The sequence below is a fragment of the Cricetulus griseus genome, chromosome 3 (assembly GCF_003668045.3).
Source record: "Cricetulus griseus strain 17A/GY chromosome 3, alternate assembly CriGri-PICRH-1.0, whole genome shotgun sequence".
NCBI lineage: Eukaryota > Metazoa > Chordata > Mammalia > Rodentia > Cricetidae > Cricetulus > Cricetulus griseus.
In genome coordinates, this window is record NC_048596.1 from 60850548 (window position 1) to 60869838 (window position 19291).

Genomic DNA, 19291 nt, shown 5'->3' on the forward strand with positions numbered 1-19291 from the left:
AACTTGGTTTTATGGGACATAGAAAACCAAATTGGAACTAACACAAAAACTTCATTCCTGCTAGCTAGTTTTCATAGTGCCAAAAGTTGATACACATGCTACTGTAGGAGAAAAATCATCAGCGGTATTACACATACTACAATACTGGCCTGCCAAGTAAGATGTGTCCACTGGCCCAATGGGAGCACACAGGTTATAAAGATAACCAACTAGATTAAAGATCTGCTCCAAAGGAGGGAATTCATGCTTGTTACCGTAAACAAGATCTAAAGTTTAGGAGGTCTTGAGCCCTTCCGTTTTGCTAAATCATATGTTGTCAAACTGCCTTCTAACTGTTTGTGTTTGGGGATTTTTTGGTGTGGGTTTTTATTGTTGTTGGTGGTGTTTTTGGTTTTTGTTTTGCTGTTGTTAGGTTGATTGGTTTGGGTTTTTGTTTTGTTTTGTTTTGTTTTTGAGACAGGTTTCTCAGAGTAGCTCTAGCTGTCCTGGAACTTACTCTGTAGACCAGGCTGGACTCACAGAGATCCACCTGCCTCTGCCTCCTGAGTGCTGGGAGTAAAGGTGTGCACCACCACCCCCAGCTTATGTTTAAGGTTTTACCCACAGATTGGTGCTGCTCTCGACCTTGGCCAGAGATGCTGCTTCTGCAGTGGGCAGCAATTAATGCAGAGACTCACAACTAGCCCAAGTGCTGAGAATAGGTGGCAACATTGAATGGAGCATCTGTATCATACCCCACCCACCCACACACACACACACAAGGTTCAGGAAACATCAAGGAGAGGGAAGGAAAAGAATATAAGAGCCCTGGAGTTGAGAGATCATATATTGCTCTTCCAGAGGACTGGAGTTCAGTTCCCAGCCCAGCACCCACATCAGGAGGTTCACAAGTACCTGTAACTCCAGCTGCAGGGATCCAGCTCCACCTTCCAGCCTCTATGGGCACCCATGCAGGCATGGTATACATACACAAATAAATTAAAAACTAATATATATTTTAAAATAAAAAATAAATATAACAACCAGAGGATGGAGAGGAGTGCTATGAAATACTATCTACTGGATGTGACATGGCCACTGTATTCGTGAACTGCTGCAGCAAGGATGCCCTATGAAAGAGTTAAGCCAAGATCTAGCAACATTCTAAACAGGCAGCATTAATTGGACACAGTGGATTACAAAAAGGAGGCGGGGCCGTGAAAGGGAAGGTGTTTGGGGAGTGTGGAAGAGAGTTGGGGATTGATATAAAAGATACATCATTTATATGTATAAAGCTGTTAAAAGATAAATAAGAGATCTTTAAAAAATTCTGTTAACAGGGAACAGCCTGGGACCCAAGTGTCCTTCCCTTCAAGCAGACTGGATAGGCTCAGTTATTGTGTATGCTTTCTGACTTCTCTTTCATCTTTTCTTTAAAACAATGGGTTTTTTGTTTGTTTGTTTGTTTGTTTGTTTGTTTGGAACGGACTAAAAGGGAGGGCTCATATAGTCCAGGCTAGCCTTAAACTTGCTATGTAGGCAAAACTAATCTTGAACTCCTGACCCTCCTTCCTAACTTCCCTCATGGGTTTCTGTGTGCCCCACCATGCCTGGCCTTTCCTGTACAATTGTAACCCTGCTACGGGAGAGGCAGAGTCTCAAATACATCTATTTTCACTTACCAGTTCCTATGGTAAATTTCTTTGGGATACAAGAAACCTGAGATGAAAACTTTGAGCACAGTGCCTGGTAGTAACACTTTGAGCCTGTAGAGGTACAGGTCAGGGACAATAGTGTTTCTTGTCTACTAGATGTAGCACCATTGTCTGAATCAAAAGGCTGCCCTGCAGCTGGGGTAGTCACATACTCAAAAACAGACGTCTGGAAACTTGGCAGATACAGTCACATGCTTGTCCGAAGGAAAGAGGGCCATATTTGACAACACAGATGACACCTTCCATGTTACTTAACCAAATCAGGCTTGTTCATTTTTGTTTTGAAAGAAAGTCTTAACAATATAGAATTTGCATGCACTTCACCCAAATGATGTGTACAAGCCAGTGGCTTTCAGCATACTGGCAGAGTTGTACAGCCACCACCAAGTTCAAAATATTTTCATCACCCTATTCTGGATGGTTCATATAAAGAGTTAGATAGAATGAAGCCTTTGTGTATGGCTGTCACTGGTCATGATGCTTTCAAGGTTTTTCCACATTACACTGTATATCAGTACTTACTCCTTTTCTTCATATATATGCCATATGGGGGGGGGGGGATTTATGTGTGCTAGGCAATAATGTTACCACTGAGCTATACCTTCAGTCTCCACAATATATTCATCCTAACATATTGAAAGGCATCCACTAGCCCTGTGTGGTACCACATGCCTTTAATGCCAGCATTTGTGAGACAAAGATAGGCAGATTCCAAGCCAGCAAGGGTTATATAGAAGACCCTGGCCTAAAAGAAATCTAAGGTGTCTATTATATAAACATAAAATGTTTGATGGGCATTTAGGCTATTTCCACTTTTTGGTCCTTGTGGCTAATGCCGCTTATGTACCTACAAGCTGCTGTGAGGCTGTTTTCATTTCTCTTGGGTATGCACCTAGGAGTGGGTTTGCTGTTTTAACTTTTGAGACAAATGGCAGGCTGTTTTCCAAAGTGGCCTTCCTTAGGCCTGGAGGTTGTAACTATGTAGTTCAAGGCCAGAGTTCAATCTCCAACAACATGTACACACACACACCTCAGAAAGACAAAGTGGCCACATCAATTTGTGCTCCCACCACTGAGGTGGAATAAGATAGGAAAGACCAATTATTAATATAGTTTTTTTTTTTTTAGTGATTTACTTGAAGCATTGCTTGTATTGCTGAGGCATTCCCTCGCTGGTGTTAGAATCTACTTTTTCTGGATTCTGACTATGCTGAAGACCAGCTGAGCCCTCCAGCCTTGTGGGCTGAACAACTATTGGATTCTTGAACTTTTCATTAGGAGACAGTCATTGTTGGACTAACTGGACTACAGCCTGTAAGCCACTCTAACTGTATGTGTGTCTACATGTAAATATGTATGTGTGTGTGTGTGTGTGTGTGTGTGTATGTATATATATATTCTTTTTTTTTTTTTTTTTTGAGACAGGGTTTCTCTAGGCTGTCCTGGAGCTACCTCTTGTAGACCAGGCTGGTATCCAACACAAAGAAATCCACCTGCCTCTGCCTACCGAGTGCTGGGATTAAAGTAGTGTGCCAACACCACCGGCTTATACATATATATTCTATTAGTTCTATTCCTCTAGAGAACCCTGACAAATACAATACTCTTTTCGATTGCTTCTTCTTTGTCCCTATAATCAGAAATGAGTAGCCACCTGACTTCAACACCAGCCCCGAGTTGCTAGATAAACCCTGTATGTGAGCCATTTCATTTTTAAACTACTGTCACTATAGCTTGGCCTATGCTAATATAGAGGCCCTAATCAGCAAGGGTTTGTGGGGGATCTGTTTCTGTTTATATTCTTGAAATAAAGTTTGCTGACTTTATTTTGGTTCAAATTGTTTTCTTCTAATTATCAGTTTTGCTTTTTGTTTGTTTGTTTGTTTTGGTTTTTCGAGATAGGGTTTCTCTATGGCTTTGGAGGCTGTCCTAAAACTAGCTCTTGTAGACCAAGATGGTCTCAAAGATCCACCTGCCTCTACCTCTTGAGTGCTGGGATTAAAGGCGTGAGCTACTACTGCCCGGCTCAGTTTTGCTTTTGTCTGTAGGTGCTGCCATTTATCTCTATCCCAGCGTTTACAGGGCCAGGGCAAGAATACAAATAAAGGCCAGATTAATACTTGCTAAACATTTCAAAGTTATAATTCAAGAAAATTTACGTGAACAAAATCTCGACTTTCTTTTAAATATATGTGAATCTTCTCGCCTTGTAAAAACACAGCTATTCCTAAACTGGTGTTAAGAAGCCAGTTAGCTGGCATGTAAAGGATGCCTCTCAAGTCGGGTATGGTGACACATGCCTTTAATCCCAGCACTTGAGAGGCAAAGGCAGACAGACCTCTGTGAAACCAGGAGACAGCCTGGCTCACATGGAGAATTCCAAGTCAACCAGAGCTATGTAGTGAGACCCTGTCACAAAACTAAACAAAACCACCTCTTTGCGGCTTTATGCTCTAAGGCTACATTTACAATCGCGCCTTCCAGCGGTCAAGACCGACAGCACACGGTCAGCGCAGGGAGAAAGGCACAGTTGCCTCTTCCAGCCTGTCCCCTGGTACCAGCCATGGGCACACCACCAACGCGGTGCAATTAGCAGCCTACTCAAAGAGCTGCAGCCCTGCACCAACGACACTCCTCCCCACCTCACCCCACCCCGCTCACTGCATCTCCCCGTCAGTTCCTTCCGCTTCCGTCTCCTCCTAGCCTGGGATCTGGGGCGGAGCGATTGTGAAGGCGGGGCGATTCTGCGGGCCGGACTAGTGTCTCTACGCCATGGCGGCCTTGCGTGCTCTGCTACCCCGAGCTTGCAGCTCGCTGTTGTCCTCGGTCCGCTGTCCAGAACTCCGGCGCTTCGCCTCGGGTGAGTGCGAACACCGGCGGAGTCCGTCACCCCACTTTGGGTGGACTCTCCACCCGCAGCCTCCGGCTGGTCTCCAAACCCCAGCCTACACGCACCCTCTCTTGATCCTGGACCTTCTCTCCCAAGTCTCCATCTTCTGACTGACCTCCACTTCCACCAGCATGCACTTCCAACGCTGGGTTCTAGTACTCATCCGCTACACCTAAACTCAGATTCCTAACTTGAAGCTCCTCCCATTCTACCCCTCCTTCAGAGCCGCCACCTCCACTGCTCGCCTGACCCCTACCCAATTCCATACCCCTCTCAATTCTTGACTCCCTCAATCTGACCTTAGTCTAACCTTACAAGCCCAACCCGAGCCTACCACCTAGAAGCCCTGCCTATAGGAGGACCCTGGCTATAATGGCAGCTTCTCAACCCTAGAACTTTAGAGTCAGGACCTCTGGCCTGCTGGGAGCATGCATATTGGTTGTGAAACCCCATGTGCGTTTAGGTAGCTTTAAGAGAATGTGGAGGTAGGTTAAGCAAGACAGCCTGAGTATTGGGAAAGGTTTGTCTAGAGTGCCTCCTGTCCAGTCCCTCCTGTGTCCACTGCCCTCTCCTGAGCCTGTCCTTCACACCGTCCAATCAGCGTATCCCATACTGACACACCCACTTTCCTTCCCTGCCAGCTGGATAATCCCTCTCTTCTCACTCCTTGGCTGGGCTCTCCTGCAGCCATTTCTTGGCCATGCCCTGGGCCTAGGGCTTCTCAAGTTGGATTGGGTGTCATGTCCCAGCTCCCTAGAATGGCAGGCATCCTACAGTTTAACAGTGCACCTCACACTTAATCCACAAGACAAGCACTGTGCTAAAGAACAAAACACCCCGAACATGGACCCTCACTTTCGGGCTTATCTTCTGCCTCCTATGTCCATGGGCTGTTACCCCCCCCCCCAAGTCTGAATTGCCTACTCCTCTAGGTCACCTAATGGTGCTTTGCATTTGCCTCTGTCCCATCAGGCTTACTGCTCCAGCAGGCCTGGGCTCTGCCCTCCTTCCACCTCTGTGTCATGGTCTGGAAAGTGCTGGCATATGGGGGAGCGAAGCAGTGTGACTGTGTTCTGTGCTAGAGTTTTCTTTTTTGTTATTTTCGTTTGTTTTTTGAGACAGGAAGGATCTTACTAGGTATCCCTTTGGCTGGCCTGGGACAAGATCAGGCTAGCCCGGAACTCAGAAAGATATACCTGCCCCAAGTGCTAGGATTAAAGGCATGTGCCACTGGCACCATGCCTGGGTAGATCATAGCCAGAGCTGCAGGCTGACATGTTGTGTAAAAGGGCAAACTGATAGGGTGAATGCATATTATATTTGCTAATATATAATATACATATATATTAAAAGGAGGTTAGTAGAGTGGCTTACAGGCTGTAGCCTGAGTAGTCCAACAATGACTGTCTCCTGACAAAGGCCAAGGATTCAATAGGCCTTCAGCCCGAGAGACTGGATTATTTCAGCTGTCCCAGTCTGGTTCTGGAGCCCAGGGAAGTCCTAGAAAGCTGAGGGTCTTCAGTGTACTTCAGTATTTCAGGAATCCTAAAGAAATAGGTTCACACACCAGAGAAGTAATGCCTTAAGAATACACTGGATGGGGGGCTGAAGAGATGGCTCAGAGGTCAAGAGCACTGATTGCTCTTCCAGAGGTCCTGAATTCAATTCCCAGCAACCACATGGTGGCTCACAACCATCCATTATGAAATCTGGTGCCTTCTTCTGGTGTGCAGATATACATGGAAGTAGAATGTTGTAAATAAAGTCTTAAAAAAAAAAAGAATACACTGGATGAGCTTGCCATTGAGAGTGAGGACAAGAAGACAAAAAGCAAAAGCTTCCTTCCATGTCCTTTTATGTAGGCTGCCATCAGAAGGTGTGGCCCAGGTTTAGGGTTGGGTCTTCTCAAGTGATCCAGCTAAGGAAATCCTCCATGGATAGCTCAAGCTGTTTGGGTTTTAGTTGATTCCACATGGGGTCTAGTTGACAACCAAGATTAGCCACATAGTGCCTTTACTATCTTTATGACGATGACGACGATCCCCTTTTGTCCTCTTGACCTAGGTGCTAACTTTCAGTACATCATCACAGAAAAGAAAGGAAAGAATAGCAGTGTGGGGCTGATCCAGTTGAACCGCCCCAAAGCACTCAATGCTCTTTGCAATGGCCTGATCGAGGAGCTCAACCAAGCCCTGGAGACCTTTGAGAATGATCCTGCTGTGGGGGCCATTGTGCTCACTGGTGGGGAGAAGGCATTTGCAGGTGTGCTGGGCAGCCATGGTGGTAGAGCGTACAGGGATGCTGTGGCCTGTGGGAAGCAGCAAAATGGACCAGTTTCTCTGTGATGGGAAAGGTGGCTTAGACTATACTAACATGTACAGTAATTGGGGCGCTGGAGGGATAGCTCAGTGGTTAGAACACTGGCTGCTCTTCCAGAGGATCCAGGTTCAATTCCCAGCACTAACATGGCAGCTCACATGTACAGTAAGCTGGGTGGAAGAGCAGTTCTGTGAGTTGAACATTCAGGTATGCTCAGGTCAGTACTGGTCAGGTGAAATAACTGGCATAAGCCCGGCCTCCTCTGAGTGTACCTGGCATCCATTGCCTGCCACAACCCCCAACATTACTTCTTATAACAGACAGCTTGGTGAGTTGTTGGCCCATGTATCAGCTGTTCCCACTGTTGTGTGAAGTACCCCCAGGCCCTGTGCAGAGGGATACAGGACTGAGAAGTTCTCTGATGTCTGGAAATTGAAGCCTCACTTCTGCCTCTAGCTGGAGCGGACATCAAGGAAATGCAGAACCAAACATTCCAGGACTGTTACTCCAGCAAGTTCCTGAGCCACTGGGACCAGATCACCCGGGTCAAGAAGCCCGTCATTGCAGCTGTCAATGGTTATGCTGTAAGTGTCAGCCCCAGAGGTCTCCTGTGCAAGGCGGAAGGGACTATGCTTGTGCAAATAAAGTATTGCAAAGATCTGTGTCTTTGAAAGGCCCATGGTGTCTTATGGTAACTGCTTTGTTTGATGGAGGCTCATTGGCTAATTTCCAGATGTGTTAATGAGCTTTTCTGTTTCTGTTTAATTGCTGCAGTGGCTATACAACATGTGTGAATACTCTGTGTGCCCACTAGGGTTCCTGCTTCACTAGGCCATTGAGAAAAGCAGGACTAGTTTAGCCCATGGAAAAACCATGTGATAATTATACATGCTGATTATTTAATAAAACCCATCCCTGGGGGGTGGTCAGCCACACACATTCTTGCCCTTATCCTCTCTAGCCAATTTTGAGTCACTTTGTTAGCCTGAGTTATTCACCACAAAGCCAAAAAGATTTATTGCCTGACCCTTTGCATAAAATTCTATAAGCCCCTGGTAAGCAACATCTCTCTTATATTTATCCTATCACTTTAATCTAGTTTTGTTCTGCTAGGTTAACATTTGCTTTATCTGACTGTTTCATGGTTTTAGAAAAGTTCTTTAAGCAAATAAAGCGATTTTCTGCCTTGGCACCCTCTGGTAAAATCCACCAGCTTATAAACTTTTTTTTTTTTTTGACAGCTTGGTGGGGGCTGTGAACTTGCCATGATGTGTGATATCATCTATGCTGGTGAGAAAGCCCAGTTTGGACAGCCAGAAATCCTGCTGGGGACCATCCCAGGTGAGAATGTGTCAGCCGTAACAAGACAAGCCTGAGTCTTAGCCCCATGGCTTGCATCCAACCACAGGCCCCATATGGACAGATCTTGTCTGTTCAGTTTTCTCTCTGCCAACCAGCATCTGAAAGACAGAGCAGATGAAGCTCAGCCCAGTCTGCAAGCCCCAGGCAATACCACACAGAGTTGACACCGGCTTTTAGCTGCAGTGGTTTTTCCCTCATGATTCATATACCTTTAAAGAGTTTTGTACACCCAAAGCTTGGGAGAAAAATGACTTGCAAAAAAACCTCTGTCCCATGTGACTCTGGCTCTGTCCACTCCTGTGTCACTGGCGTAGCAGGTCAGGTAGCCTTCCTGAGTTCAGCATGTCAGACTACAGAATTCTCACTCCCCACTGCCTGGGAAAGCCCTGAGAAATGTTGAGAAAGCAATCCCATTGCTTTCCGGGGGCCACTGTTAGACCTGGCAGGAGAAGGTGAACACTCAGAGAGCACCTGAGCTCTTGGAGAGAGGACCACACTCAGAGGAGGCCTCCCCCGAAGCCTGGGTTTGATCAGTCTTCTGAGATCCTGGGCAGAGAGTGCAGCATATTTGTTCAGGTCTGCAGAGAAGGCGGCTGATGCTGGGATTCGGTCCAGCACATGCTTTCAGGGAGACCTAGAACCTTCCAGGATGGTGAGGAAAGAGCCAATCTGATTTTTCTTTCTTCCTTTTTAATGCTAAGAAGGATCCTGGAGCCTTGTGCATGCTAAACCTCTGTCACTGAGCTGCATCCAGACCTGGGTTTCTTCTGAATGTACTTGACAAAGAGCCAGCTGAGACCACAAATCTCTTCCTGTAGGTGCGGGGGGCACTCAGAGACTCACTCGTGCAGTTGGCAAGTCACTAGCCATGGAGATGGTCCTTACTGGTGATCGCATTTCGGCCCAGGATGCCAAGCAAGCAGGTGGGGTATCTGATGTTGTGAGCTGGGGAAGGCTCATCTGGTGTCCCCCTGAGTAACTGGCCTTGGAGCCCTAAGGTTCTGGCATTGGGTTTTATATTTTGAAATAAGTTATACACAAGAGAGTGACAACATATGTTCAGGTTACAAATAATAACATCTCTTCCCACTGCCCTTTGAAGGCCCTTAAAGGCCAACCCTTTCCCTGCCCTAGGCAGTGACCATAGACCTCAGGTTCTCTGTGCTGTTTGATCCTGAAAAGAGCATGGCCTGTGCAACACAGAGCTCAGGGACTGGAACCTGGCAGTGGAGAGCACAGAGTCACCCACTGCTGGGGATAGCCATCCCTTGATTAGGACCTGGAGGACCAGCCTCTTGTCACTGGGTTCCAAAGGAAGGGGACAACGCTGTTTCTGTGTGCTATTCATACTTTTCATATTTTAGGTCTTGTAAGCAAGATTTTTCCTGTTGAAACACTGGTTGAAGAAGCCATCCAATGTGCAGAAAAAATTGCCAGCAATTCCAAAATTATAGTAGCAATGGCGAAAGAATCTGTGAATGCAGGTAGGGGTCTGCTGGGAAGAGAAATGGTAAGAGTCCACAGGACTGTGTAGATAGAGTTATGAGGTTCCGAATTACCTCACCCTGCCCCACGCAGCAATGGGAAAGTCCTCGGGATTACAATTTGCCATAGTGTTCCAGGTTTTGGTCACTCTGATGTCTGTCTCTTTTTATCAGGACCCAAGACTGGGCCAGGTCTGGGACATTATGGCAATGCAGTGTCAGGCACAGAGGAAAGACCAAGAAAGGAGCCACAGTCCCTGAAGTTACTGGTCTTTGGTTCAAGGGAAGGCTGCCTCTGGGAACCTGAATTGAATGGTTCCCTCAGCGCATGCTCCAGTTATGCAAATGGGCTGTAGCCTGGTGTCTGCAGTAGCACAGCTCCTATGAAGCATCTTCATCAGTTCTCTCAGCTCATGAAGCTGGCCTGACTTGCCTTCCTCAGAGCTGCCTCATCCTCTTCTTCTCTTTAAATGTACTCATTTATTTATTACTTTATTTCACATTTTGATTTACTGTGGGGGTATCCCACAGTGCACATGTGGAGGTCAGGGAATAATTTAGGGAGTAAGTTGTCTCCTTCACCATATGGGTTCCAGAGATTGAATTCCAGTTGTTGTTAGGCTTGGCAGTGAGGGCCTTTATCCACTGAGCTGTCCAGCTGAGCCTTTTGTTTGGATTGTGAGGCAAGGTCTTATTCTATAATTGAAGCTGTCCTCAAATTCTGGATCACCTGCCTCAGCGCTAGGACTATAGGCATGTATCACCACACCTGGCTTGGAGTCTTTTTTTTAAATATATATATATATATATATATATATATATATATATATGTTATTTATTAACATGTGTGAATTTACATATATGTGTGTATGTATGTGGGAATGTGTACCTTTCACATGTGGAGGCTTTTGTGGGTCTGGTGTTGTTCAGAGAGCCACCTGTCTGACTCAAGTTTTAATTTTAGTAAATTAGAGGCTTTTTAATAAAAAGAGACCAATCCTGAGAGAATTCTGAAGGTAAGGGCTGATTTTGTAACAGACATCCAGCAGGTACCTCAGCCATCCAAGTAAGCAAGCATTTCATGCAAAACCAAAACTTAGTAGTTAGCATGTTTAATCCTGTTACCCATTGCCTTGTAGGAATAGCTGAGGCAGTGAAAGATTTTGCAACAATCGGCAATTTTTTAAGCATAGCCCAACTGCACCAGGAAGTGGTCCATCTCGGGCCAGCTGACAAGGTACATTCAAAGTAGGAGCAACTTCCTCATGGCTTGTACAAGTCAAAAAGCAATGTTGTTTTTACAAGCCAAGCACAGTAAATTTATCCTCTAAACTGGATGTTCAGCATCACAGAGGCCAGCAGAGGGCATCAGATCTCTCAGAGCTGGAGTTACAAGGATTTGTGGGATACCCAGCATGTTAAATAGGTACAAAGACCTGGGTGGAGCTTTTGTGGTATTTTAAAGATTTTATTTTATTTTATGTGTATGAGTGTTTGGCTGCATATGCGTATGTACATCACATGTGTGCTGTGGAAAACAGGGGACCCCTTGGAACTGGAATTACAGAGACAGTTGTAAGCCTCCCTGGCTTCTAGAAAGGGAACCCAGGTTCTCTGCAAAAACGCAAGTGTTCTTAGCCACTGAATCATCTCTCCAGCCCCAGGTATGGAGTCTTGATGTAATAATTTATCTCAGCACTTGGAATGGCACTTCCAAGTTTCTGCTCAATGTCACACATAGAGGCACCTTGGGGGCAAAAGATGTGACCTAGAAAGGTTGTTGCTACCTCCAGAGGGGACACCAGCCCTTCAGGGTTGTTGCTGGCCATAATCAGATGTGTTAATGTTTAAAGACCCAGCTGTGTGTGGCACACGGCAAGCAGCTGAGGGTTCTGGCAAGATCACAGTGGCAGGCAGAGTCACAGCTTGGGTCTTCCATATCAGTGTTCCACTAGACAATGCTCTGCACACTGCAATGTACTGCTCCTGCTGCCTAGCCATTCTCTTCTATTTTTCATGCTTTACTGTGTTTCTGTGTTCAGTTTTATCAGCCACCTCAGGTCCCATGGCTGGGAAGATTCTGCTGTTTGTCCTTTGTTCACTTCTGGTGCTTTTCCCTTCTGGGGACCCTGGACCACCACCAAGGTGTTTAGGAGACCTGGGAGAGCAATTTGTTTCCATGGCTACCTCAACATGGGCCATGCACTTGAAAAGTGGGGAGAGCTGAATCAGCATGGAGGCCACACAGCCTGTAACCCTTTCTGTGGATCACAGCAGTCTGTCCAACATGGGCATTCCCCCCCCCCCCCCCCCGCATTCAGCACTTCGGTTGGTGACTCCAGGGCTTCTTTTTCAGCCTTTGAAATGACGTTAACAGAAGGAAATAAGCTGGAGAAGAAGCTCTTCTATTCTACCTTTGCCACTGTGAGTAACAAGTATTCTACTTGGTATTCAAGTTCATTTATGTTGCAGAAGCTTCAGAGAATTTATTACTGAAAAAAAAAAAAACCCATGAGTTATATCACTAAACAGCAGCTTCTGTAATATTTAAAGTGGAGTTCATAGCTGGGCACAGTAGTTCCAAAACTTAGGAGCCAGGGGACAAGGAGAATTGCTTGAGCCCAGGAGTTTGAGACCAGCCTATGCAACAGAGAAACCATCTCTAAATATTATTTATTCTATATGTATAAGTGTTTCACCTACATGTATGTAAATGTATACTGTATGTATGCCTGGTGCCTGCAGAGACCAGAAAGGTACACTGGATACCTTGGAAATGAAGTTACATACTGTGAGCCACCATATAAGTATTGGGAACCAAACCCAGATCCTATTTAAGAGTAGCAAGTGCTTTTAACTCTAACCACCCCTATCCCCTATTCATTTTTATTTTATTTTGTTTGTTTGTTTGTGAGACAGGGTCTCATTATATAGCCCTAGCTAGCCTGGAACTCATTATTGAGACCAGACTTGCCTTGAACTCACACATCTCTGCCTGCCCTAGCCTCCTGCATGCTGAGATTGAAGGGGTGTGGCACCATACTTGCTGTAGTTCACCTCATATCAGAAGCTCAGGTCTAGGTGTTTTAATGAATCTTCTAATCATCAGATTCATTATCCATTACACCATAGGCCCAGTGCCAAGTGCTTTCTTTAAACATACATACATACATACATACATACATACATACACACACACACACACACACACACACACACACACACTCACACACACTTAAGGAGCTGGGGAGCTGGGGAGCTGGCTCAGTATTAAAGAGCATGTACTACTCTTCCAGAAGACCTGAGTTCACTTCCCAGCACCCACATCAGATGACTCACAATCACCTGCAACTCCAACTCCACACCTTTGATCTCTGTGCTGCACCTGCATTTATACACACACACACACACACACACACACACACACACACACACACACACACACACACTTAAAATTTTTTTTAAAAAAGATTTTAATTGGTTTGGGTCCCCTAAGGAAGAATGAAGATGTGTGCACATAGTGTGTTCTGTTGCTGCCCCATAGCTCTGTGGAAGATTCCCAACTCAGACCCTACCAACTCAGATGCAGAGGTGCTGTGAACTCAAGTTTACTGGTGCTCATGTCATGGCTCCTGAGAGACTGTGTCCTGGGTGGTATACAACCCCCTGGCCCCAAGCATAGCACTGTTTGTGGGGAATCCCATCTTTCATGGGCTGCAGGTGGGTTCACTGCAGAATCACTGTCCTGTCGATGAGCCTGGAAAGCAGGCAAGGAGGAGGCCATAAGCACCTTGGAGAGTCGGGCAGTCAGCCAAGGGGGCTCGATAGGAAAATGTAAACTTCACCTCCCTTCTTCCTTTTCCTGCCAGAATGACCGGAGAGAAGGAATGGCTGCATTTGTGGAGAAAAGGAAAGCCAACTTCAAAGACCACTGAGGGCTGGCAGCTAAGGCTTGTGCCATCCTGAAGAGGAAAGCTCAGCCTATCAATTGAGAGGGAAATAAATTGTCCTAAAGGGTAGTACAGGCCACAGTTCCTCCCGAAGGCTTTGGGGCTGTGGCCACAGCTCAGGTACTCGTACTCATGGTGTGGCCTGCAACCATCACAGTGATGGAAACCAATCTCTCAGTCTTCTAAATCTGAAATCTGGGAAGCGTTCAAGGTGTCTTGATTTTTTTATTTTTACTTTTTTACTTCACTTCAGAGGCAGGTGTGTGCTTCAACTACCCATACCCCTGTGCACTGTCAACAGTGTCAACAGTATACAGCTTGGGAAGTGGCACTCTCAGATGTTTCCAAGTGCACAATAATTCAATTAGAGTGACTACTTCTTTAATTTCAATTCAACTATAGTTGTCTATAGAGAATGAATGTGTTTTCTAATTATTATTGCTGTTATTTTCTCCTTTGGTGGGAATGCTGTTACTTTCTTATAGATAGGGTCTCACTATGTAGCCCTGGCTGCCTGGAACTTACTATATAGACCAGGCTGGCCTGGAACTCACAGAGACCCGCCTGCCTCTGTCTCCAGATTGCTGGGATTAAAGGTGTGTGTCGCCACCACCCAGCTGTTTGTGTTTTTTACTTCATCATCTTAACCACATCTGAGTACCCCACCAAGCACTTTCACATCAGTGTGCAGCCATCCCCACCGTCAGTCTCCAGAACTTCATCTTCCGTTAGGCACTGACTCCCTACCTCACCCGCCAGCCCCTGGCACCAGCAGTTTTACTTTCTATGAGAATGTAATGACTCCAAGTTCCTCAAGAGTGGAATTAGAGTATTTGTTCTTTTCTGTTATTTCACTTGCACATGGGCAAAGGTAGTTGTATCTCTGTGAGTTTGAGGCCAGCCTGGTCCATAGACTTCCAGGACAGCCAGGGATAAACAGAAAAACTCTGTCTTGAGGAGGAAAAAAAAAAAAAAAAAACAGAAAAGCCTAATCTTTTATGCTGAGATGAGGACATGCCATTCTCACAGTAATATGGTAAATATTTCTTTTTGAGGCCATCTCAATATATTGCTCAAAATATATTTGTCTTGAGCTCCTGGGTACAGACAGTCCTGCTTCAACCTCTTCCAGATAACTTTGACTATAGTTGTATTCCACCATCCCTAACAAGGTAATATATATTTACAGTGCCCAGGTTCTCACTGTCTGGGCTACAATGGACAGACAGTAGGATAGTGACCTTCTACACTAGCCCTAGCATCTCAGTGGCATGTGGCCAGGGCCCTAGGATCTGCTATGCCCAGACCCTCATTCCATGTAGGGAAGTAACTGCCTGTTTGCTGTGGCAGTGTGACATCAAGGCTGTTCTGCAGCACCCTCAGCACCTGTCAGTATGAGAATGGAGATCTATGTAGAAGCAGTTTCTGTCTGAACCTCATGGCATTTTCATAAAATGTACCTAGTGAGGAACGTCTTTAATCCCAGCACTCACATCACAGAGGCCAGCAGATCTCTGAGTTCGAGGCCAGTCTGGTCTACATAGCAAGTTTTAGAACTACATAGTGAGACCCTGACTCAAAATCAATAGGGTTGGAGGGTTTGAGGGGTGAGAGTTGAGGCCTACCTACACTCCAGATTAAGACATACATCATATCCAAGTATTCAAAGTTTGTTTCATGAAGTTAATATACAGCCCAGACTATGGTAACTGGCGTGATCACTACACACTATCTCAACCAAAGCTCCCTATTCTGGAAGCCAAGTCTTGGGGACTTTCTCCTGGTGAAGCCCACTCCCCCCCACCAAGAAGAGGACATTGGATTCCCTGGGACAGGAGTTACAGGTGTTTATGAGCCGCCATGAGGGTGCTGGAGATCAAACCAAGGGTGCTCTTAGCCATTGAGCCATCTCACCAGTCCCAGTGTTCACTTACTAAACCTGGACACCCGGGGAGGTGTGTGTTAGCCATTGATTGACCCACAGTCTAGAATGAACAAGCAAAGGAGGTGACCACTCAATAGGGGAAAACCTTGAAACTAAGGTAATCAGTTCATTAGTTGTTTGTTTTTAACTGTTAAAAAATGTATGAATGTTCTCCATGCATTTATGTCTGTGCCTAGAGACTCAGAAGCCAGAAGAGGGCAATGGATCCCTTGAAACTAGAGTTACAGATGGTTATGAGCCACCAAACCCCAGTCTTACCCACTGAGCCATTTCTCCAACCTCTCGTTGGTTTAATTTTTGTGTGTGCACTGAGCACATACCTCAGTCATTTGTTCTGAAAACTGAAACAGTGTTTAAGATGTTCGATTGGAGATTCTGTCTTAACCCTGGACCTAGCATAGCACACCCAGACCTATGTGTGATAAATTCACTGGTTCCACCCTGGCAGGACAGGAACCCAATCACAGCCACCAACTTCTAGCTGGCCCATGGCTTCAGAGAGCTCAAGACAATGAGATGTATGCAGGCTGTCCCAAAAAGGAGTTTGTCCAAGCCCTGGTGAAGCTCTCAGGTATTTTACAAACTATTTGGTCTCTGGACCCAGTACAATTTGGAGATTTTGATTTGGTTTTGCCTCTATCCTGGCTTGCCTCATATATTTGCCCCAATCCCATGAAGCCACTCACAAACTGAAGCAGAAAATTTACCTTTCACCCTTAGCCCATCACTGCCACCAAGTTGGGCAGCAGTGGCCCTATTTGGCCATCTGAGCTGGGGCACCAGATATCCTAGGGCCAAGGCCATGCCTGACCTGCTTTCGAAGGTTCTTCTCTGGCATTTTTGTCCTTGCCACACAGACTTACTTTCCCACAATCTGCCAGGCCTCAGAGTTTTGCACATCACCCCAGAACCAAAGGCCTAACCCAGCTAGCTACCCAGCAGTTGGAGCTGCCTCTCCTCTGGCCCCGCCCCAATTCACGTGGCACCACCCTGGCCACAACTCCCGCCTCCCACCAATTCTGCGGCCATGGTTGCGCTCAAGGGCATTCCGAAGGTGCTGTCCCCGGAGCTGCTGTTCGCGCTTGCGCGGATGGGGCACGGAGACGAGATTGGTGAGCTTTTAGCGAGCCGGCAGCACGGACCTCTAGCAGGGGAGCGATCCGCACGGGGAATTCTTAACCGGCAGGGTCCAGCAAAGGCTTGGGACACTGCCATAGTCACCTTACCCTTCAGAACAGGAAGCCATTCAGCTGCTTCAGGAAAGAGCTGATCTGAGGCCTATCATTGGCCCAGGCCACAGAACTCTGAAAAGGGCAAAGTAGGTTCCAAGTTCAGCAGCGGGATAGTTCCCAGATCTCCCATGTGGCCTTCCAAGCTGCCCTGAGGTCTGCTGAATTCTCTGTCCGTGGCCTAGGGCAAGGAAGGACAGCCTGAGGCTGGGGTGAAACTATTGGTTCCTCCTCCCAGACACTGGTTTCATTGCCTCATTTATAGTGTCTTTTTTTTTTTTTTTCCAACTGATCTAATGGGCTGACCCATGATCTACCCCCACTGCTACAGTGGGAGGTATATACTGGCCGAGCATGGGGACATCCCAGATGGTGGACTGTTGATAATGCACAAGGATGTGTGGCTTTGCCATATGTGAGTTGACCATCTTCCAGGGAGAACCGCACTGACTGGAAACGGCTTTCCCCCTTCTCTCCCTTCAGTTCTTGCAGATGCGAACTTCCCTACTTCCTCCATCTGCCAGTGCGGGCCTGTAGAGATCCGAGCAGATGGTAAGCACCATAGGTGGGCCCGGTCCTGGTTCTGTGACCTCTGTCCTGGTCCTTCGTGCCTGATGACTGTCTGCTTACTGTGGCCCCGAAATGAAAGTTTTAGACAGGTGGGATTACAGGTCATGATGAGAGCAGAAGCCTGACCCCAGCTCTGCCCTCCCAGGCCTAGACATCCCACAGATCCTGGAGGCTGTGCTGAAGCTGCTGCCCCTGGACACCTATGTGGAAAGCCCGGTGAGGAACAAAAGCTATGCTGCTGATCTTTGCGCCAGACTTGTCACCAAAGGGCCGCCTCCCTCAGAGGAGCCCTGGACATACCCAGGGCCACAGAACTGACTCCTGTCTCCCCAGGCTGCTGTTATGGAGCTCGTGCCCAGTGACAAGGAGAGGGGCCTGCAGACCCCCATATGGAACCATTATGAATCCCTTCTGCTCAAAGCTGACTGCAAGGTGAGTGCAGCCGCAATCATGAGACCCTCTGTCTCCTGGAGGATCAGGAAGGGTGAATCATGGGAGTGAAGATGGAAGTGGTGTTCCCGAGCCCTGTGGCCACCTCCCTCCAGCCTCCTTCTTCTCTGCCCAAGCATCCTCCTCTCCCTCCTCCTCCCAGAATCCTGGCCTATATGCTGGAGAATTAGTCCCATTTGAACTAGAGGATTGTGGAATGCCTGGTGGGCCCCCTATGACCTTCTTTGGATGTGTACCTTCACCCTAGGTCTTGCTCTTTGTCACTTGGTTCTTACTAAGGTCTGCATATCACACAGCCCATATCCCTGCCTGGCAGAGGACATATCCAGCTCCTAAAGGAGCCAGTAGCAGGCCTGAGCAGGACCAGTTTGAGGACTGCTGTCCTGAGCAGGGGACTAACAAGGCAGTTTAGAGGATCTGGGGCAGCAGTTCCCAACCTGTGGGTCATGACCCCGAAAAGATCATCAGGAAAAACAGATATTTACATTAGGATTTATAAAAATAGCAAAATTACAAAGTAGCAACAAAAATAATTTTATGGTTGAGAGTCACCTCAACATGAGGAACTGTATTTAAGGGTGGCAGCATTAGGAAGGTTGACAACTGCTGCTTTAGAGGTTTGCTGAGCTGAGTTCCCATCCAGCAGGCACCTTGTCCATCACAGGCTCAGGCAGGGATGTAAAAGATGCCCCTGTCCCTGGTACACTGAGACCCCAGCATCAGGAGAACCAGAGGAATGGAGCCTCCAAGATCATTGCTGCTGCCTCCTAGTTATTTCCTGATGGGGTACTCAACACAGGAAACCACCCAGAGGACTTCTAAGCAAGGTCCCTCCAACCATGCCATTTTGTCTTCCAGAAAGCCCTGATGAAAATAGAGAGATTTGAATTTTATGAGCGTGCAAAAAAGGCATTTGCTGTTGTTGCCACTGGGTGAGTTTCAGCTGCATCCAGGTGACTTGGGAAAGTCCTTATCCAGGTCCCTGGGAACTGCCTCCATCTCTGCTTTGCCCAGGAAGACAGAAGGGATTTGGGCGGCAGAGATCCTGGACATTGTTGAGTGGGCGGGGGCAGGGGGGCGGCGAGATAGAATCAAAACTAAGCAAAAGTAAAAGTCTCAGCACACTGACCCTCCTGCAGGGAGATGGCGCTCTATGGAAACATTATCCTCAAGAAGGGAACTCTTGACCTTGATCACTCATAGAGACCACCTGAACCCAATCAGCAGGTCACCCCTTTACAGCACCCAGACCTGGACCCCAGTCTGGGGTTCAGGAAATTGGCAGATCTTGAGTGACGGCTGACCCTGGCAGAGATTTCCTCCTTCCCTGATTTGTGAAATTGAAAGGGGAGGGGAGAATAGTCACTGTCAATCTTTAAAGGTTTTGTATGCCTAAAA

The 19291-nt window shown here is 46.8% G+C and overlaps 2 protein-coding genes across 3 annotated transcripts; both read left to right on the forward strand.

Annotated features, from left to right (window-relative positions):
- The first annotated feature begins 4398 nt into the window (after positions 1-4398).
- Echs1 (enoyl-CoA hydratase, short chain 1) lies at positions 4399-13909 on the forward strand. Its single transcript, XM_027409053.2, has 8 exons — positions 4399-4554; positions 6649-6846; positions 7360-7487; positions 8145-8244; positions 9084-9188; positions 9630-9749; positions 12106-12173; positions 13619-13909. The coding sequence occupies exons 1-8, from the start codon at positions 4467-4469 to the stop codon at positions 13682-13684; spliced, it is 873 nt and encodes a 290-aa protein (XP_027264854.1). The 5' UTR covers positions 4399-4466; the 3' UTR covers positions 13685-13909.
- A 397-nt stretch (positions 13910-14306) lies between these two features.
- Positions 14307-19291, forward strand: Fuom (fucose mutarotase). 2 transcript variants are annotated; one of them, XM_027409055.2, is made up of 6 exons: positions 14307-16756; positions 17357-17425; positions 17589-17659; positions 17777-17875; positions 18752-18825; positions 19033-19291. In XM_027409055.2, exons 1-6 carry the CDS (start codon positions 16672-16674, stop codon positions 19094-19096), a joined length of 462 nt encoding a protein of 153 aa, XP_027264856.1. In that variant the 5' UTR covers positions 14307-16671; the 3' UTR covers positions 19097-19291. The 2 variants fall into 2 exon arrangements, with proteins under 2 accessions (XP_027264856.1, XP_027264855.1); XM_027409054.2 differs by having other exon boundaries at positions 14307-16215.